This window comes from Chamaea fasciata, unplaced genomic scaffold (assembly GCF_029207755.1).
Source record: "Chamaea fasciata isolate MVZ Bird 193981 ecotype frontalis unplaced genomic scaffold, bChaFas1.0.hap1 SCAF_14, whole genome shotgun sequence".
Classification (NCBI taxonomy): Eukaryota; Metazoa; Chordata; class Aves; order Passeriformes; family Sylviidae; genus Chamaea; species Chamaea fasciata.
Genome location: NW_027094099.1, coordinates 2,455,136 through 2,473,073, shown reverse-complemented (window position 1 = coordinate 2,473,073; position 17,938 = coordinate 2,455,136). Strand labels below are relative to the sequence as shown.

The window sequence follows — 17,938 nt, the reverse complement described above, 5'->3', positions numbered from 1 at the left end:
TTGAATAAAGTAAGAAAAAATTGACATTTAAGACAACATAACATGACATTCATCTAAGTGCATACACCTGTGAGATCTGTGTGTGCACGCTGCATTTCTTGGGCTTCCTTTTTTAGAAAGCTCATGTGGATAATTTTAACACCATGCAAATGCATTTACAGCTCTTCTTGTTGAATCTTCGGTTCAACAGACACATGAGGCATCATTTCTTTTTATTCCACAGCTGCTTTTTGAGTTTAAATAGAAAATAATTGAAGGGATGTGAGGAATTTACATCCCATGGATGTGAAGGGGGGCAGGAGTGTTACAATTCCACGTTGGAGCTGGAGCAGGCTCCCCCTGAGTGCAGAGCAGGGGGTGTTGAACAGTTGTGCAGGGTTTTTCCCCAGTGCAGTGGAAATGTCACCTCTCCTGCTGCACTTGGAGCTTTGCTGTGTTTAATAGTTGGGAACTGGAGCTGCTGGGCTGTGGCAGCAGCAGCCCAACAGCTCCCTGGGCTGGGGGCCAGGGCTGTGCTGTGATCCAAATAATCCTGTTGTGGTGCTTTTTTAAATGTTTGTAGAGAAATGCAGCGTGTTTCATTAAAATGAAATCCCCGCAGGAAGCACAAGTCCTTGATTCCATTTGGAGTGGGGAGCTCAGTTTGCTATTGCGGGGAATTATCCCTAATCCGCCAGCACCCGACAAAAGGATTTATTTCAGTTTTGAGAAGTGAACCCAAAGTTAGGGACACTCCAGGGACAGTTGGGAGATTGCTTTTAGGTTCCAGTCAACAGTGGGGAAAAGCCTCTTAGGAGAAAAGTACTAAAGACTTACAGTGGCACTTGGTGGGAGTGTTCTGGTGTCAGGGATCCACCTTCCCTGTCTTTGTGGGATGAGGTGACACTTGTGTTGCTTTTGGGGGGAAGGATTTGAACATTTGATGTGGACCCTGTATTTTCTGAGCTTTTACTATGGCTGTGTAGTTCCTGCTCATGTTGTATGCATTCTGGGAATCCAAGGATCTAGGCAGTGACAACTGTAGGACAAGTGAGGAGAACCCTTTGCAGTGCAGTTCTTGTAGCTGTGGAACCTCCTATTTAATACTGCAGCCAGCTCAGGAACCTTTCTTTCATCACCAGACTTTTCCATGTAATTATCGTAATACCGGCAAGTATTTATTGTAATACACAAGTAAAGAAGATGATGGAATTGAAAGCAGATGAATTTGTGGAGGGGAAGGATGGGATATGTATCTGGAAAACTGGATGACAACATGAGCAATGTAGATCTGCCTAAGCAGATCTGATACAAAAACCATCCCAACCCCCTAAGCTTCAGCACAACTGTCCCGCCTTTTAAAGGGAGGATCTGTTGGAATGTAATGTTAATATTCTGCTCTTGGAGCTCTGTGTTCTTGTCGTCGTAGATACAGTCACGACACACAAAGTGACACGGTATTTTCAGAAGGTTCTTGTTTATTATGGCAGCATGCTGTCTTTTATACAGTTTTTGCAAACCTTCTGATTGGTTAATAGCTTTCTTGTTAATTGTTCTATTGCTTAGTAAAAGGCATTCTAATTGTCTGTCAAATCTGTCTACCCTTGGATTGCTTACATATTTTCTTTACTGATTCTCATGGGACAAATCCCTTATTACTACAGGTGCATTTGTTTTTCCACCCTCAGAATAGATTGTTGTGTTAAAGGAACTTCTCATTGTTAAAATAGCTTCATCTGGGAACTTGTAAATTGCTCGTTAGCTGCACTTAAAAGAAACAGTCAGGCCAGCTATGGCTCTATCCATGTGCTCATTCCAACACACAGAGGTGCTTTGTTTGACCTTCCTGCCTCACGGTCTTTGTGTCCTTGCCTTGATTTGAGAGAGAAAACCCATGCAGTGCCTCGGTTTCCCTGCAGAGAGCCGCGTGCCCGAGGTGCCCAGCTCCCTGCACGTGCGGCCGCTGGTCACCAGCATCGTGGTGAGCTGGACCCCGCCCGAGAACCAGGACGTGGTGGTCAGGGGCTACGCCATCGGCTACGGCATCGGCAGCCCCCACGCCCAGACCATCAAGGTGGACTACAAACAGAGATACTACACCATTGAGAACCTGGGTGAGTGCAGGGGACGGGAGCTGGGCCTCAGCACTCCTTCCATGGGAGCAGCGGCCCGAGCTCGCCGTGCTCCGTGCGGAGCTGCAGGAGAAGGAGGGACTGAAATGTCACCAGGCTTCACTTGGAAAGGAAAATAAAGATTCACCCCTCCACAGAACTCTCTGTGGGAGGTTAAATACTCTGAAAGAGCAATTTTGGGAATTCCATCAAATCAGAGGTTTGAGTCATTTTGGCTTTGTTCTTTGAAATTGTTTTTCTCACTCCTGAATTGGCTGTGCTTAAAGGTAGATTTCTTGTAACTATAGACTCGAGCTGTGGTGCCCCTGCCCAGGCAGGGGGTGGAATGAGATGGGCTTTAAGGTCCCTTCCAACCCAAGCCAATCTGGGATTCCGAAGGTCTGTGTGGAGACTTTCTCAGTTCAAATCACTCATCCCAGTTCAAAATTAAAATTCTGAACAAAGTAGGTACGGAAAAGCACAAACCAGGGTTCATTCATTGGTTGTGCTGATTTCTTTTCCCCTTCAGATCCCAGCTCCCACTACGTGATAACCCTGAAAGCCTTCAACAACGTGGGGGAAGGGATCCCCCTGTACGAGAGCGCTGTGACCCGGCCCCACTCCGGTGAGTCCTGCCCAGGGCTGGGCTGGGGGCGATGGAAGGCTCCTGGCTGTCAGTTCACCCCGTGCTCTCTGTCCCTGTCACTGCTTGGCCTCGCACGTTCCCCATAAACCACCTAAATTGGGCTCATTTGTAAATTCCAAACTCACCTGACAACTACTAATGGATGTCCTCACTCCAGATGTTCCCTTTGCCTGAGCACAGTCCACGTGGGTGCAGTTCTAAAGGCCCTCGGCTGGGGCTTCATGGTCTTGTTCCCGGAGATTTTTGAACAGGATGCCTGTGTTCGCTTTGTGTCCCTCTGTTGTCACTCACACTAAACAGAATCTGGGCAGTTTTTGTTTTGGCCTTGTAATCCATAAAGAAAAGAGAAGCGTGCAGGTGAGCTGGGACATGCTCTGGCTCACTGGGCTCCCTCCCAGCCTGCTGACACCACCCAGGAATTTGGTGGAGGTGCAACTCTTGGGGTTAGTTCTGGTGAGCTGGAATGCTGGAGATTCTCCGGAGGATGTTGCAATTGCAGTTTCCCAGTTACTGCAAGTTTGTCTCTCACTCAGAGCCCTCCTTTGAAGGTGCCTTTCGGGGGGTCCCTGTGTGTTTGGGAATTTGCCCTTCCAGAGCTCCAGCTCTGTGTGCTCCTCGTTGTTTTCTGGGAGAGGACTCAGTGGACACTCCAGGCAAATGAAGTTACAGTGACTGAGTGTTTGGGGTTCCCAGGCCATGGCTGAGTGCCCTGGGCTCCCTGTGCCAGCAGGGATTTGTTGTTTTACTGTTTGGAGGAGGGAGGACAATGCAAGAGTGATGTTGTTGCCCAGTCTGATGTCACCTATTAACTCTGGCTTTTCTCTCTTTCTCTCCATTCCTCACCTTCCATCTCATTGCACTTCCCTGCATCCCCTCTTTTTTTTTTGTTTTGGTTGACATTAAAATGCCACCTCCTCCCTTTTTTAATTATAAACCACGGCCTTTTCCCCACGGATTGCCCAGACACTTCCGAGGTTGATTTGTTTGTTATTAATGCTCCATACACTCCAGTGCCAGATCCGTCTCCCATGATGCCCCCGGTGGGAGTTCAGGCTTCCATCCTGAGCCATGACACCATCAGGATCACTTGGGCAGACAACTCCCTGCCCAAGAACCAGAAGATCACGGACGCGCGGTTCTACACCGTCCGCTGGAAAACCAACATCCCTGCCAACACCAAGTACAAGGTACTGAGTGCCACGGGAGCCTCCCAGCCCAGGCAGGGTGATGCTGACCTGAAACAGAGACTGCGCAGAGCTAGAGAATAAAGCAGATATTTATTGAAAGGCCTTTAGGGTACACCTTGGGCAGGACAGGGCCTGGCCAGGGCTACGCCCAGGGTGAACCCAAAACGGTCACAAAATGGACCCAAAACAGTCACAAAATGGACAGTCACAAGGTCTCACACTTTTTAAAATTTTAAAATTTTGGTCCATTTGCGTATTGGGGTTTAATTGTCCAATTCCAGCTCCAGGCTGTGAGGTCCCATCCTTCTTGTTCCGCCTTGTTTGTGCTGTTGAGGCTGAAAGTTGTCCTTGGTCTCCATTTGGAAAAGGATTTGTTTTGTGTCCCTGCTGTGTGCAGAGTTGAGTGACGCTGTCTGTGAGCTCAGAGCTGCACCCCTGGGCAGCGCAGAACCTGAAACACATGAAAGATAAAACTTAAGGCACCAAGGGGAAGGCCCAGCTCTGGGAATGCTGCTGGGCTCCTTGGAGGGGCAGGATTCCTCCAGCTCTGATCCCAGGGGAAGGTACAGCTGAGGGAATGCTGCCAGGATGGGCCTTGGGGTACCAGGGCTGCTCTGGGTCTGGTGGGAGCAGTTCTTTTGTGTCTCCTGTGGGGAGGAGCTGGGCTGGAGTGAGAGTGGATGGAAGAGCTCCTTCAGGGAAGGAACAGAAACTTCCAGAGTTGTTCTGTTCTGTGGACATGGAGATAGCTTGAAGCTTCCCCCTGCCCCAATCCCTAGCAATGAGAGGGGTGGGCTCCCCTCTGGAGAGTCACTAAAGCATTCCAAGGGGTGTCCCTAAAGAATTCCAAGTATTCCAAGGTGACTGGGGCTCCTCACTGAGCCATGCAGGAAAACAGATTTACCCCCATGATTTGAAGTTTCCTTTTAGAACCTTTTCAGTTCGTGCAAAGCTGATGGTGAACCTTTCCTGTGGGAGCTGACTGGCTTCAAAACACACAACAAAAACTTTATTATATCCTTGCCTTCCTCCATTTTCACATGTTTTGATTTGGACACTGGATTTGGGGTTTGGTTTGGTGGTTGGTTGGATTTTTTTTTATTAATTTTCAGAGTTACCTGGAGGGTCAAAGCTGCTGACTGCAAATTTCACTTTTGTAACGAGACTCAGAGGAATTGGTTGTTAAAATACCCAGCCAGTGGAGCTCCCTTTATGCTCCTGCAGAGCCAGCTTGTTATAATCCAGATCTTCTCTTTATTGAAATGAAAAGATGTAAATATGTGTGTATTCCTCCTCTAAAGGCAAGTTACTTCGGAGCCACATTCCTGACTCGTGTGCACAGGATGTCTCAGGAGTGATTTAAATAAAGCTGCAGTTTCATTAGCTAATTGCTTAAAAGAATGAAATGAAATAGAAGATGAAATAAACCAGTAAATTTACTATTCCTGCCGTTCAGTGCTGGTGGTCAGTGAGTAACAAGTTTTACTGTGACCAAAACCAACATGGAATGATGAAATATACTTTAAAACTACTCAAAATTGTAGAAAGGATTTGCCTGAAGGAGAGAAGTTGGAGGTGTTTGCTCCAATCACGTGTAACCCGTGGTGTCTGGAGAACCCACATCCTGCTTTTCTTCCCTTGTTTCTGTTGGAAATGCTCCCCTGCTCTGTTGGATGTTTTTTGGGAGGTCAGGCCCCGTGCAGGGAGTGCTGGATCTCGGTCAGGCTGTGGTAACTTCCCTGCTTGTCCTAGCCTCTCTGCAGCTCCTGCTCGCTGCCTCCAGAGGCTTTGGAGTGTCCCAATCCTTGGGGACAGAAATCTGCAGCATCCAGAGCTGCATCTGCTCAGCTCAGTGAGGTTTCCTTCTCCCCCTCATCCCTAAATTAGGTGTTGAGACCATTCACTGAGATTTGCTGTCCCTGCCCTGTCACAAACTCCTGAGGAGGAGGCTGTGTGCTCCTGACACGAGTGCTTCCTCCCTACGGAGCCTTGTTTTCCTCACTTTGTGCAGGATTGTGCCTGGAAACCCGGGAACACGTGGGATGCAGCTCCTGTGCTTTGAACTGTGCCCCTGCACTAACACGGAGCAGTTTTCCAAAGCCCTCCTTGTTGGTGTGTGGGGTTGTCCTGCAGTTACCCGGGATCCCTCAGGGATCTATGAAAATATTAAAGGTTGAATCTTTTAGGGCTGCATAAAAGAGAAACCAATTGTTCAGGGTAATCTTTAGGAAGTTTATTTCTAGCCTGAGCAGGGTTTGGGATAGGCTGGCATCTAAAAAATAATGAAGTGCTGTTAAATGGTGGAGTCTGCCACTCCAGGGGGGCTCGGGCGTGTCATTTACACTCAGCGGGATGCACAGGGAAACGAAAAGATTCAAAGCCAGAGATGGAAAACAGAACTTTCACCTGGAAAAAGAGCCCAGCTGCCGCATCAAATAATACAAATGTTGGAATGCTTCAATACTGCTGGGAACTGCAGCATCCCAGAGAGGAAGTGCTTTTGGGGGTAAGGCAGCTGGTAATGCCTGCCAGATGGGAGGGAAAACTCCTGCCTTGGACTTGTCGTTCCGTCCCTCCCAGCGAGGCCTCTGTTCCCTGCCTTCCCCAGGGAGCTGTGCCCATTCCAGCTGTGCCCCAGCCCCTCAGCCACAGTCCCACCCACTCCAAACTGCACTGAGTGTGTACCAGGGAGAAGCCTAAAGCCAACGGAGGATTTAATTGTAGTTCATTTTATGAGTCTTTGTTGTCTGGCCACAAATCACTGCCATCCCTTGGATCACCATTTCTTGAACTTCCATGCCTTGTAAGAAAAAAGAAAGATCTCAGGGAGATCTCAGGGTTTCTTTGTCACTGCTTTACCTTGGCAATAAATCTGCGGCACTCCGCGGTTTCTGGGGCTGTTCCAGTTGTTGTATGGCCCTGTCAGATCCTGAAACCACTCTTTAATTCTGTGTTTACACCACTGCAGGTCTAAATGAGCAATATCCATTCTGTAAATACAGCTTTCCTGCTTTTCCATGGGCCTCCAGTGCATTCTGTGGGTGCTGAAGCCATTTAAAACAAACACCAGATCTTTATAAATGCTGAATTACAAATTCTGCTGTGAGCCATGTGTAGCTTCCTTGTGTGATCCTAAATAACCATTTTTTTTCTGGAAAGAATCTGTATCTTAGTAAAGCTTCATTCTCTTAAAGTCTCACAAGTGTATCTTTAGTAGATTGTTTCTTACATTTAAGGTTGTTGTGGAAATTCCGGCAGGAATCTGGGAGGCAGCTCCAGGTTCCAAGGATTGTTCTTGGCCGTGCTTTTTGTTTTCCCCAGCCAGAGGAGTTAGTGAAATGCTGTAAATGACCCCCCAGGTAAAGAGGGGTTTAACCACTGCATCACAAATGGACCCTGGACCTTGTATTGTCTTTTTTCATTTCTAATTGACTGCTGTTAAGTGCTCCTGCTGATTGCAGAATTTCTAGTGGAGGATAAACGTTGATATTTGATTAATGAATTGGCACGACAGAGGAGGGCCAGAATTAATGAGCGTGATTCTGGAAATGCTGGGAACACGTGGGCTGGGGGAGTCTGAGGGCTGTGGGAAATGCTGACCCTGGTTTCCCTTTCAGACCGCAAATGCCACCACTCTGAGCTATCTGGTGACGGGGCTGAAGCCAAACACCCTCTATGAGTTCTCAGTGATGGTGACCAAGGGCAGGAGATCCAGCACCTGGAGCATGACAGCACACGGGACCACCTTTGAATTAGGTACTCTGGGATATTCCCAAAGAAACCTCCCCCTGAAATGGTTCTGCTCATTAACACTTGCTGAATAGTTCAGTCAGAAATTCTGATTAGAAAACAACAACGTACTTCAAAATTGCAAGGGATGATTGCAGGGGAATTTACATCAAATTGCAGAGAAGTCATGAATAATGTACCACAGTTCATGGGCAGGAGAGAAGGAAGTCTCACAAAAAAAGCACATTAGCAGCAAACACAAAGAAACCACTTCAGCAAATAATAATTAAAATGTGATGATAATTGCCACAGAGTGAGAAGGTGCATGAGGCAAATGAAGACAAAAAAATCACAGCAGGCATTAAGACATCCAAATGAGCCCTAAATTCCTGTTCAGTGCAGAACAGAGGAGGGTTTGGAGGTGCCAGGGAAAGCTCAGGCCCGGGGAGTGACTGTGAGGGCCAGGCCCTCTCCCCAACCTGCCCCTCGTTAGCTTTTCTTACCCTGCAGCGTTAAATGAACTTTGAGCAATTAAATTTACTGCTTATTATGCTTAGGGTTCTCTTTAGATGGACTGTGGAGGACAAGGAGCCCAACCAAATGAGCCCAGAGTTCTCCTTCTAAATTAAAATACAGCCTAAAAATGAAACATGCAAACAATTAGTGAGATTTTCCAGATACTCTGTCAGAGAAATTCTGTAATTTCTGCTTAAGAAAAAGCAAACCCAGGATAAATCTGAACCCTCTGAACTTACTCTGAAGTCCCAGTGAGCTTCAGTTGCTTTTGAAAACATTGTCATGGTTTTGGGTGGGAATTCCATGATGTGGGGCCGGCTCTGGGCTGGGGCTCCTTTCCCAGCCCACATTAAACACTCCATTTGGTATTTCTGCTGACACATGTTCAATCCTCAGCCATAATTCTGCTCCGAGTGCAGGCACTGTAAAAGCTGCACAAATAAAGGGTTTTTTTAAAGAGAATTGGACACAAAGCCCCTGAGCAAGGGCACAGTGCAGGGGGGCTTGGTGCATTTAAATAGGAAGGGTCAGGTTGAAGTGGTTGTAAGGAGTATTTGCAAATATGAGCCAAAAGTTGGGGAACTAAGGAGAAAAATTAAAATAGAAGTTAAAAAGAAAAGGCTAAATATATTTTCTCCTAACAGATCTTGTGATTTATATAATACCGGCCAAATTCCTGAGTGAGTGGCTCATTCTTTTGGGATACTCCTGAGAGGTTGTGTAGGACTTGCTCCTAAAAGGAAAATAGGGAATTCTGGGCTCTGTGTTGTATTCCTGATCTCCTGGGGGCTACTCCTGATTTTCTATTTTTGTTTCTTCTCAATCCCGTTTTTTACATATTTGGGGCAATATTTACAAAAGACTTCTGTGCTTTGGCTGTCCCTGGTTTCTAGCTCTTCACAGGGGTAATTAGTGGCCATCCCAGAGGATTTGTGGGTGGATTTCTAATAGGTCACGTCCATAAAGCTCTGGAAATGCAGGAAGTTCAGTGGTCCTGTGGTCGTATTAAATGCCCAAGGTGGATTTGCCCCCTCAGGAGCCTCCTGAATTTCAGGATGTGGCACTGCAGGGATGGTCAGTGCCCTCTGGAGGCCCCCAGTTCACAGCAAGGATTTCCCTTTGATGCTGGAGCAATTTGTGCTGTTTCCTGAATTTTTGTCAGGAGAGGCTGATGGGAGAAGGAAAACTCTCCCCTCCTTTCTTCCCCTCAGTGCTGTTCTCTGGCAACCCGAGGAAAAAGATTTGCCAGTTGTGTTCAGCAAATACTTCAGCATTTGAAACACCTCTGAGGTGCTGATGCCTTCCAGATTCCAAATCATTCCTCAGGAGGTCAATCAGCCGTGCCAGGTTTGCCCAGAGATCCTTCCCCAGAGCAGTTGTGGCTGTCCCTGGATCCCTGGCAGTGTCCAGGGCCAGGTTTGGAGCAACCTGGGACGGTGGAAGGTGGCACTGAATGGGCTTTGAGGTCCATTCCTATTCCAGGCTGGGATCATTCCAAGTTGCTGGTGGCTTCACTTTGCTGATTGGGATTTAAGTGCCAGATGGGCACTTGTGGGTCTGAGTTCCACCATAAACCTGGAAACAGGGAGATATTTCAGGTGCCTGCCTATATAGAATGGATCTTTCACAAGTTTGTGGGATTTTTCTGATGACTGAAGGAATTCAGGTGAGAAGTCGCTGGCCCCAGGTTTTTGAGGATGCTCAGTCATGGATGACATCTGGTGCCAGGAGTGCTCTGGGAAGGGGGAACTCCTTATGGGATGGAGGCACTGACACTGGATGGCATTGGCCAGTGAGGGGGTAAATCAGTGAGACCCTGCACGAGGGGGGATTGATAAAAGTAAAGAGAATAACCCCAATATCATTGTATTCCACATCAGATGAAGCTCCAGGGCCCTGAGGTGGTTGTTCCTCTGGTGTGACAGAGCAGTGCTGACTCTGGGTTTGTGTTCCAGTGCCAACCTCTCCCCCCAAGGACGTGACCGTGGTGAGCAAGGAGGGCAAACCCCGCACCATCATCGTCAACTGGCAGCCGCCCTCCGAGGCCAACGGCAAAATCACAGGTGGGGCACGAGGGACCCTCCCGGGGCTGCCCATGGCCGCTTGCCAGGCTCTGCAGGAGCTCAGATTCTTTATTTCCTCCTGTACCTCATCAGAATGTGTCCAGATTACTAACTAACTGCAGTGGGAAATGGAACAGAAATCTAGTTGAAGGTTTGAAGTTTTGTTTGTGCTGTTTTAAGAGCAGGCCTCCAGCAATTATCCCCAGTGCCTCTGGCCCATCAGAGGTTTATTTAGGAGAAGCCATCCCAGTGCTCTTGGTCATCTTTATGGCATTTCTGTGTCACACTACAGACTTCAGAGCAGTTTCTTGGTCCCCTGACAGAACCGTGAGGAGTAAACTGTTACTTGCCTTGGACACTGCATCATTGCCACATAGGGATAAATCACTTTTCAGAAAGCAATAATTACTGATTCCTGTCTATAATTTCTGTTCAGATTCCCATTTGGAAGGGCTTTCTGAAATAATCCACTTCAATTTTAATTTGTTTAAAGCTGAAATCAGATTTTAATGGTGTGTTGTTTGCAGTGTCTGTTTTTGGGTCTGAGCTCGGAATTAACCGTGGTGCGGAATCAAACCTGGGACACCACCTGATTGGGCAGGAGACTAAAACTGATTGAATCACTGGGAAAAGGCAGTGGTTTAACTGCCCCCAAAATGTTTCCTCTGCATGGGAAAGGAGGATTAACACAGGAGCCTTTGGAGGGGTTTGGCTGCCAGTGTGGGGCACAAATGTCTCACACTGGGCACACCCTAGGGAGGGGAGACAACTACAGAGAACAGCATTTACCTGCACAGGGCTGGCAAAATTCTCCCATTGTCCAGCTCCAGAATGCCCTGGCAGTGAAGGGAATCCTCGGAACAGAACTGTTCAGTATTTATCACCTTTGGCACAAGCAGCAGTTAAAGAGCTTAAAAATGAACTCAAATGGTGATTCAGGGCTAAGCCTGAGTGCAGCAGGCACCAGCTCCCCTTTCCCAGAGCCCATCCCCAATTCCCTGTTCCCGGAGCCCATCCCCAATTCCCTGTTCCCAGAGCCCATCCCCAGTTCCCTGTTCCCAGAGCCCATCCCCAGTTCCCTGTTCCCAGAGCCCATCCCCAGTTCCCCGTTCCCAGAGCCCATCCCCAGTTCCCTGTTCCCAGAGCCCATCCCCAGTTCCCAGAGCCCATCCCCAGTTCCCTGTTCCCAGAGCCCATCCCCAGTTCCCCATTCCCAGAGCCCATCCCCAGTTCCCCATTCCCAGAGCCCATCCCCAGTTCCCCGTTCCCAGAGCCCATCCCCAATTCCCTGTTCCCAGAGCCCATCCCCAATTCCCTGTTCCCAGAGCCCATCCCGAGTTCCCTGTTCCCAGAGCCCATCCCCAGTTCCCTGTTCCCAGAGCCCATCCCCAGTTCCCTGTTCCCAGAGCCCATCCCCAGTTCCCTGTTCCCAGAGCCCATCCCCAGTTCCCTGTTCCCAGAGCCCATCCCCAGTTCCCTGTTCCCAGAGCCCATCCCCAGTTCCCTGTTCCCAGAGCCCATCTCCAGCTCCCCTTTCCCGGAGCCCATCCCCAGTTCCCTGTTCCCAGAGCCCATCCCCAGTTCCCTGTTCCCAGAGCCCATCCCCAATTCCCTGTTCCCAGAGCCCATCCCCAGTTCCCCATTCCCAGAGCCCATCCCCAGTTCCCTGTTCCCAGAGCCCATCTCCAGCTCCCCTTTCCCAGAGCCCAAGCAGTTTTTGGGATGTGGGCCCCGAGTGCCCTCTGGTGGGAACAGCCCCATCAGCTGAGGGCCTGGCACTAATTAATTACTCATTAACTCACTCTGTGCTGTCCGTGATGCCAGAATGCCGAGGGGTGATGTCATTCCATGGCTTCCTGTCCATGGAATGCTGGGCCAGTCTGGGTCCCACATGCTCAGGCATCGTTAGAGCTGCTGACTAATTAGGACACTCTGAAATTAATTCAGTACTTGTGCCTCTAGACTGTTAAAATACTTTTAGCATCACTTCATATATATATATAGAGAGAGAGAGGGAGATTATATATAGATAGATATTTTTATATATATGGATATATTACAGTATAGAGATACATAGATATACAACAGATACATATAACAGATATAGCTGTTTATATAACTAGATACAAATTTATAAAAATTGGTATTTCCATATATGTGACATACCAAATAAATACTTGAAGCTAGATACAGCTATAAATAATGACATAAATATATAAATAATGTATGAAAGTATATAATGTATTTTGTGTTACATACAATGCGTATTAAATACAGATTCAAGTCTTTATTTCTATGTGTATAGAAATATATCGAGGTTCAAGTATTTATTTTACGCTGATCTGTGTTTCTTGTATGAAAAAAGCTACAAAGCTTTTACTGCATAACGGTTGATGATCTCACTGTATTTTAATAACAGAACATAAACTCTTCCCGTACCTCTTTAGTCGGGGATTTGCAGGGCAGCCTCAGTTCTCTTCAGATTCTTGTTCCCTTTGTTAATACACTGAAAAATAACGAAATAATTGTAAACACAAATGGTTTCTCTGCGCGTGAGAATGTTTTGTTGTAATTTAAATCATATCACGTTATTTCTTTGAGGATGTTCTGATAATGGCAGCTTTACATTATTTTACTTTATTTAGTCCATAAATAGGCAAAGGGATGGAAATAGCAATTTGTCCACATTCAGGGAATGGTGATCAGAAATAATCTTGACATTTTGATCAGTTCAGAGGGGAGGTGGGAGGGCTGGCTGATGTTTGACCACGGTTTCAGTGTTTCCCAAAGTCAGAGCACACTTGGGAAGGCCCTGGTGGTTTCCCAGGCACACGGAACATCTCCCTGTCCCTTTACGAACTGTGTCTTTCCCTGCCCAGGGTACATCATCTACTACAGCACGGACGTCAACGCCGAGATCCACGACTGGGTGATCGAGCCCGTGGTGGGGAACAGGCTGACACACCAGATCCAGGAGCTCACCCTGGACACGCCCTACTTCTTCAAGATCCAGGCCCGGAATTCCAAGGGCATGGGGCCCATGTCCGAGGCCGTGCAGTTCCGCACCCCCAAAGGTACCCGGCCCCGCGGCCCCGGGGCTCTGCTCATTCTGACCCATTCCGTGGGCTTGGGATGGCCTGGAGTGAATCCCTGGGGCTGCAGCTCAGCTCTTGGGTTCATTCCACGCTGCCTGGGGGACCTTTATTTCCGTTGTTACAAACCCTGTCGCCTCTGCTCCTGGGAATGGGGTGGTGCAGTGGGAGCTCATGGCATGCAGCAGGCCCCTAATTCAGGAACTGATGGTGGTGGGCAGATAGTAAAGGGTAAAATGGGAGAGAGCTTGGGAAAAATAAAATTATGAGTTTATTGTCATAGAATCCTATCACAGAATTGGGCTGGGAGGAACCTTTCAGCCCATCCATGGGCAGGGACTCCTCCCCCAGCCCGGGTTTGCTCCAAGCCCTATCCAACCTGGCCTTGGACACTTCTCCATGTGAGTTTTAGTGCTGAGAATCAAGAGCTGTGCCCTGTGCCGTAGGAAACTTGAAATTCTGTCTCACTCCTTCAAGCCTTGTGATGTGTCTCTTGTTTTTTTCCTCCCTGTGCTTGCCCCACTAAGCTGAGTCCTCAGATAAAATGCCCAATGACCAAGGTAAATGAACAGCCACATTTCTCTTCTCTCCATCCCTCACTGTTCTGCTTTGCTGTCCGTGTGCTGTGACATTTTTTAAGTGGAACAGGATCCTGCTGCTCCAGCTGGGAAGGGGTGAATTCCTGCTGTGCTGACAGGGAGAGCTGGAAATCCTGGGTGTGGGTGGGAGAATGTAAAGGGAGCTGTGTAGAGGTGTCCCTGAAAGGGCCGGGGGGGTTGTGCCAGCCCTGAATCCTTCTGGGGAATGGCTCTGGAGCCAGTGGTGCCCGTCCACACAAGGGGGTGGAAGATCAAAGGGATTCTGGTTAGCACAAGTGCTGCTTGTGAGGATTCATTCCATAATAAAGGCAGGGAAACCCTGGAAAGCTCTGTGCAGGAGAGATTCTGCCTGTCAGCTCATTTGGAGCCCAGACTCTCCTGAGGAGCCCAGCACTGGCTCCTAAAAGCCTTAAGGTTTTAAAATGTTTGCTTGAAAAATGGGAGCTTTGAGCTTCCTCCATCGAATTAGAAGGTGGATGTCCCAGGGCACTTCTTGCTTTCTTCCAAATAACCTACAAGGCCCATAAAAAGGGGGAGAATTAGTCTGAAGGGATGAGTTAAAAAGGCCATTGGCAAACAGCTTAGACATGCAATTAAAGAGATCCTAAAGGGGCTCTGAGGGAGCTGCTCCTCACTTGGCTCCTCAGCTTGGTACTTGGGAGTAATTTATTAAATGTGCTTTTACTCTGTGCCAGCTAATGCTGGTAGCAGGGGCAGTCAGGGTGTAAATAGATCCCCATCCCTGTGTGCTGGAGCTGGGGCTGAGCTTTGGGCTGTCTGGGGAGTAGATGCTCCAGTGTCATTGTCCTGCTCACCTGCAGCAGGCGGGAATCAGGGAAGGTTACAGGGTTTTAGGTGAAAGTTGCTGTTTTCTCCCTATTCCAACCCCATTTCAGCCAGCGTTGCATCCTAAAGTAACACCTTCTCCTAGTCACGATCAATTTTTATCACCTCCTATTATTTATAAATCATCAAAGCCAAGAGTTTTGTTGGAGGATTCCTACAAGGACACTGGGAGAGCTGAAATCGTGGCAGTAGCTGAAATGTGGGAAAGGGGAAGGCAGAGGAAGGACAGGAGATGCTGCCCAGTGACAGCATCACTGAACTGCCAGAACCTGCAGGAAAGAGCCAGCAAGTGCCCCAGGCTGGGAGCAAAACCAAATGGGATTGATGCTCTGCCCTTAAGGATTCTGTCCTTTCCTCTCTTTGTCTGCTTTAATGTTTTCCTTCTGAGCTCAGCACACAATTCCCTTTTCCCACACCCTTCTGGAGCACAGAGCTTGCTCAGAACTCAGGGCCTGTTGCTGTCAGGCTTCAGGTGGTTGCACTGGCCTCATCCTAAAGCAAAGATCAAGGTCTAAAGCCACAGTTAAAACGTTCTGTCTGGATCTATTGCAACACGGAGGTTCACAGGCTGAATGAAAAGCAATTCCAGCAAACGCTGTCCCGAACTGTTCCATAAAATAGGTTGCTCTACATAGGGTTCCCTGGAATTTGTTTAAAGGTTTAAAATTTTGATCTGTGGGTTTAGGATCCTGAGCAGCACTTTGGCTAGGTACCTGAATTTCATCTTAAATTCCTCAGGGAGGACGCGGCTTCCATGGGGATCACTGTGCCTTGTCTCTCTCTGACTTACCCTGATTCCATGTCCCTTGCTGACCCTCAGGGCAGTTATTCCCTTCTCTTCCGTGGCGTTATTCAGGAGCTGCACTTGGCCAAGCACAGGTCCTTGCAGAGCTCACTGGAAGCAGTCCTCGTGAATAATTCTCATTCTTATCAGTTAATTCGTTGTTAATCCTGTTAATAGGCTCCACATGGGGTTTTTTATGGCGCTATTACAACAAAGCATTGCACAGCACTCTGTCAGATCCTTCCTGGAGGCCTAAATGCAGTATATTTTATATATCTCTCATTATATATCTGCATAGTTACCGTTACCAGCCACGTTTATGGGCTGACATTCAGCTTTTTGAAAAGACCTGCTTTCCATAAACCAGAAAGATGGATGTAAAGAGTGTGCCAGCTCCTCTCCCATCATCTCACCTGCATTAGGGTGCTACACTGGAAGTGCTCAGGGTGTCCGAGTGCCCTCCCAAAATATTGCTGCTTTTTCACGTTCCCCCCTCTCCCACAGCTTCTCTGCCTGGAGCAGCTCCTCAGCACCAGGCTCAGAGATTCTGAGTCCATCTGGGGGGTTCCCACCTTTCCAGGACAGGTTAAGTGGCCAGACAGACACAAATACATCACACAGAAACTGCGTAAGAGGCTGTTCTGGTCTGTCTGTGCTGCTGCAGGATTATTGGTCCCCAAGAAGGGACCCCTGGTGCTGTGTCTCCTCCGTCCTGGCAGGTCCCATTTGTCCTTTCCATCACTGCAGGTTCCAGCTGCACCCTGCACACACAAAACCTCCTCCTAATTCCCCTCCCCAGCTTTAGTCCCTGCCCCTGTCCCTGCCTGATTTTGCCATTTATCTCTATTTCATTTCCCAGGCTCTCGCTTGAGGTTCAGTTTCCGTTCATTACACATCCTTTAACACTTCATACTTCTTGATTAAAGGGGATTTTTAATGGGGAAAAAAAAAAAAATCCTTCTCCTGACTGGGAAGCTGCCACGCTGCCTGACTTTTTGGAGGGTTTATTTTTGTACAACAGTGTGAAAATGTAAAATATTCTGGATTCCTGTAACCAGAGGAATATTTGCACCGTTGCTGAATGTTTCCCCTGCTCTTAGTGTTTTTGTCATTAATTTTGCATTAGTGCATTCTAATGGAAACACAGAGTGGAAGGAAGGACCAGGGTTGGATGTAACTGATTTATTGTTCCCTCGGGTTTCATCAAAACCGTTTTTGTGGTGCTTTGGTGTCACTTGTGGTGTGCAGGAGGGAACAAGGAGGAGCTAAAAGCAAGTTTTTATGGATGGGCCGGGCCTTAATATTACATTTACTGTGCTTGGGATCCTCCACCCATTCCCAGTCTCCCTCAGCTGCTGGAATTGGGTGTTAGACAATGACACCTGGATAATTCCTGTTTCAGGGCGATGAATTCTCAGTGCAAGTACAGCAAAACCATTTGCCTCAACGTGTACCTGTGCCTTACTGCAAATGGGCTTTATTAGCATTTTTAAAGTGAAATTAGGAGAGGCTCCTGAGCTATAAGAGGAAAACAGTAACTGGGAAACTATTAAAGAGCTCCTTTGGAGAAGTGGCTCTTTCCTTGGAGAAGCAGGTGCTGTGCAAAGCCAAATGATGTTGTAGGGACAGAAAAGAGGGGAAAAAGCTGCTCCTGGGGGCTTGGGGAGGTTCTCAAGAAGGACTCAGAGGTGCTGAATCGTGTCTGTGTGTAAAATTCCACTGTGTCCAACCTTTCCAGCCTCGGGATCTGCAGGGAAGGGGAGCCGCCCCATGGACTTGGGCCCAGACTACAAACCCCCACTGGGAGGTGAGTGTGGGGCAAAGCTTCTCCTTGGTTCCACTTTGGGGTCACCCAGGGGATGTTTCAACACTTGCAGAGGTGTCCCTGCTGCGGCTGAGCCCCTGTGGCATTTCCACAACCAGAGCTGCTCCCAGCATGGTGTGAAATCAATTCTGTAGGAACAGATGAGGAAGGAAAAGCCTCCTCTGCTCCTTCTCCTGGTCAGTGCTGAGTGTTGGGATTTCTTGTCCTCAGGGAATGCTCCCTGGTGTGGAATAAAGGGGTTTCTTTGGAGCCAAGTGACCCCTGGAGGCTCCTGATCCAACTCCAGTGCTTGGTGGCTCCAGGGGGAGCCTGTGGTGCTGCAGGTTTGGCAGTGACTCTGCTGAGAGTGCTGAGGTTTTTGTGATGATTGAGTGGGCTGCACTTAAATTGTGATAGACCTGGTAGGAAATGGATCTATAAATCAACTTCCAGACGAACAATTGTACAGAAACAGTTGGCAAATGGTAAAGAAACAAACATTTCTTGTGAGATCCATTTTCCCCCACTGATGTGCAGGATTCCCGGTGGCTTTGGTGGGCACTGCTTGCTTTTCCTGTGTAA

At 48.1% G+C, this 17,938-nt stretch overlaps 1 protein-coding gene across 7 annotated transcripts in view; it reads left to right on the top strand.

The window, feature by feature from the left end:
* Window positions 1-17,938, top strand: part of NEO1 (neogenin 1) — a 168,742-nt gene that overhangs the window by 139,979 nt on the left and 10,825 nt on the right. For 4 of the 7 annotated variants that reach the window (XM_066196692.1, XM_066196691.1, XM_066196689.1 and 1 more), the window contains exons 15-22: window positions 1,899-2,093; window positions 2,620-2,715; window positions 3,700-3,923; window positions 7,541-7,679; window positions 10,124-10,231; window positions 13,111-13,305; window positions 13,851-13,883; window positions 17,291-17,359. In XM_066196692.1, the coding sequence (XP_066052789.1) occupies window positions 1,899-2,093; window positions 2,620-2,715; window positions 3,700-3,923; window positions 7,541-7,679; window positions 10,124-10,231; window positions 13,111-13,305; window positions 13,851-13,883; window positions 17,291-17,359 (1,059 nt within the window). The remainder of the gene's footprint in view (window positions 1-1,898; window positions 2,094-2,619; window positions 2,716-3,699; window positions 3,924-7,540; window positions 7,680-10,123; window positions 10,232-13,110; window positions 13,306-13,850; window positions 13,884-17,290; window positions 17,360-17,938) is intronic. The other 3 variants (XM_066196687.1, XM_066196690.1, XM_066196688.1) reach the window with 2 other exon arrangements.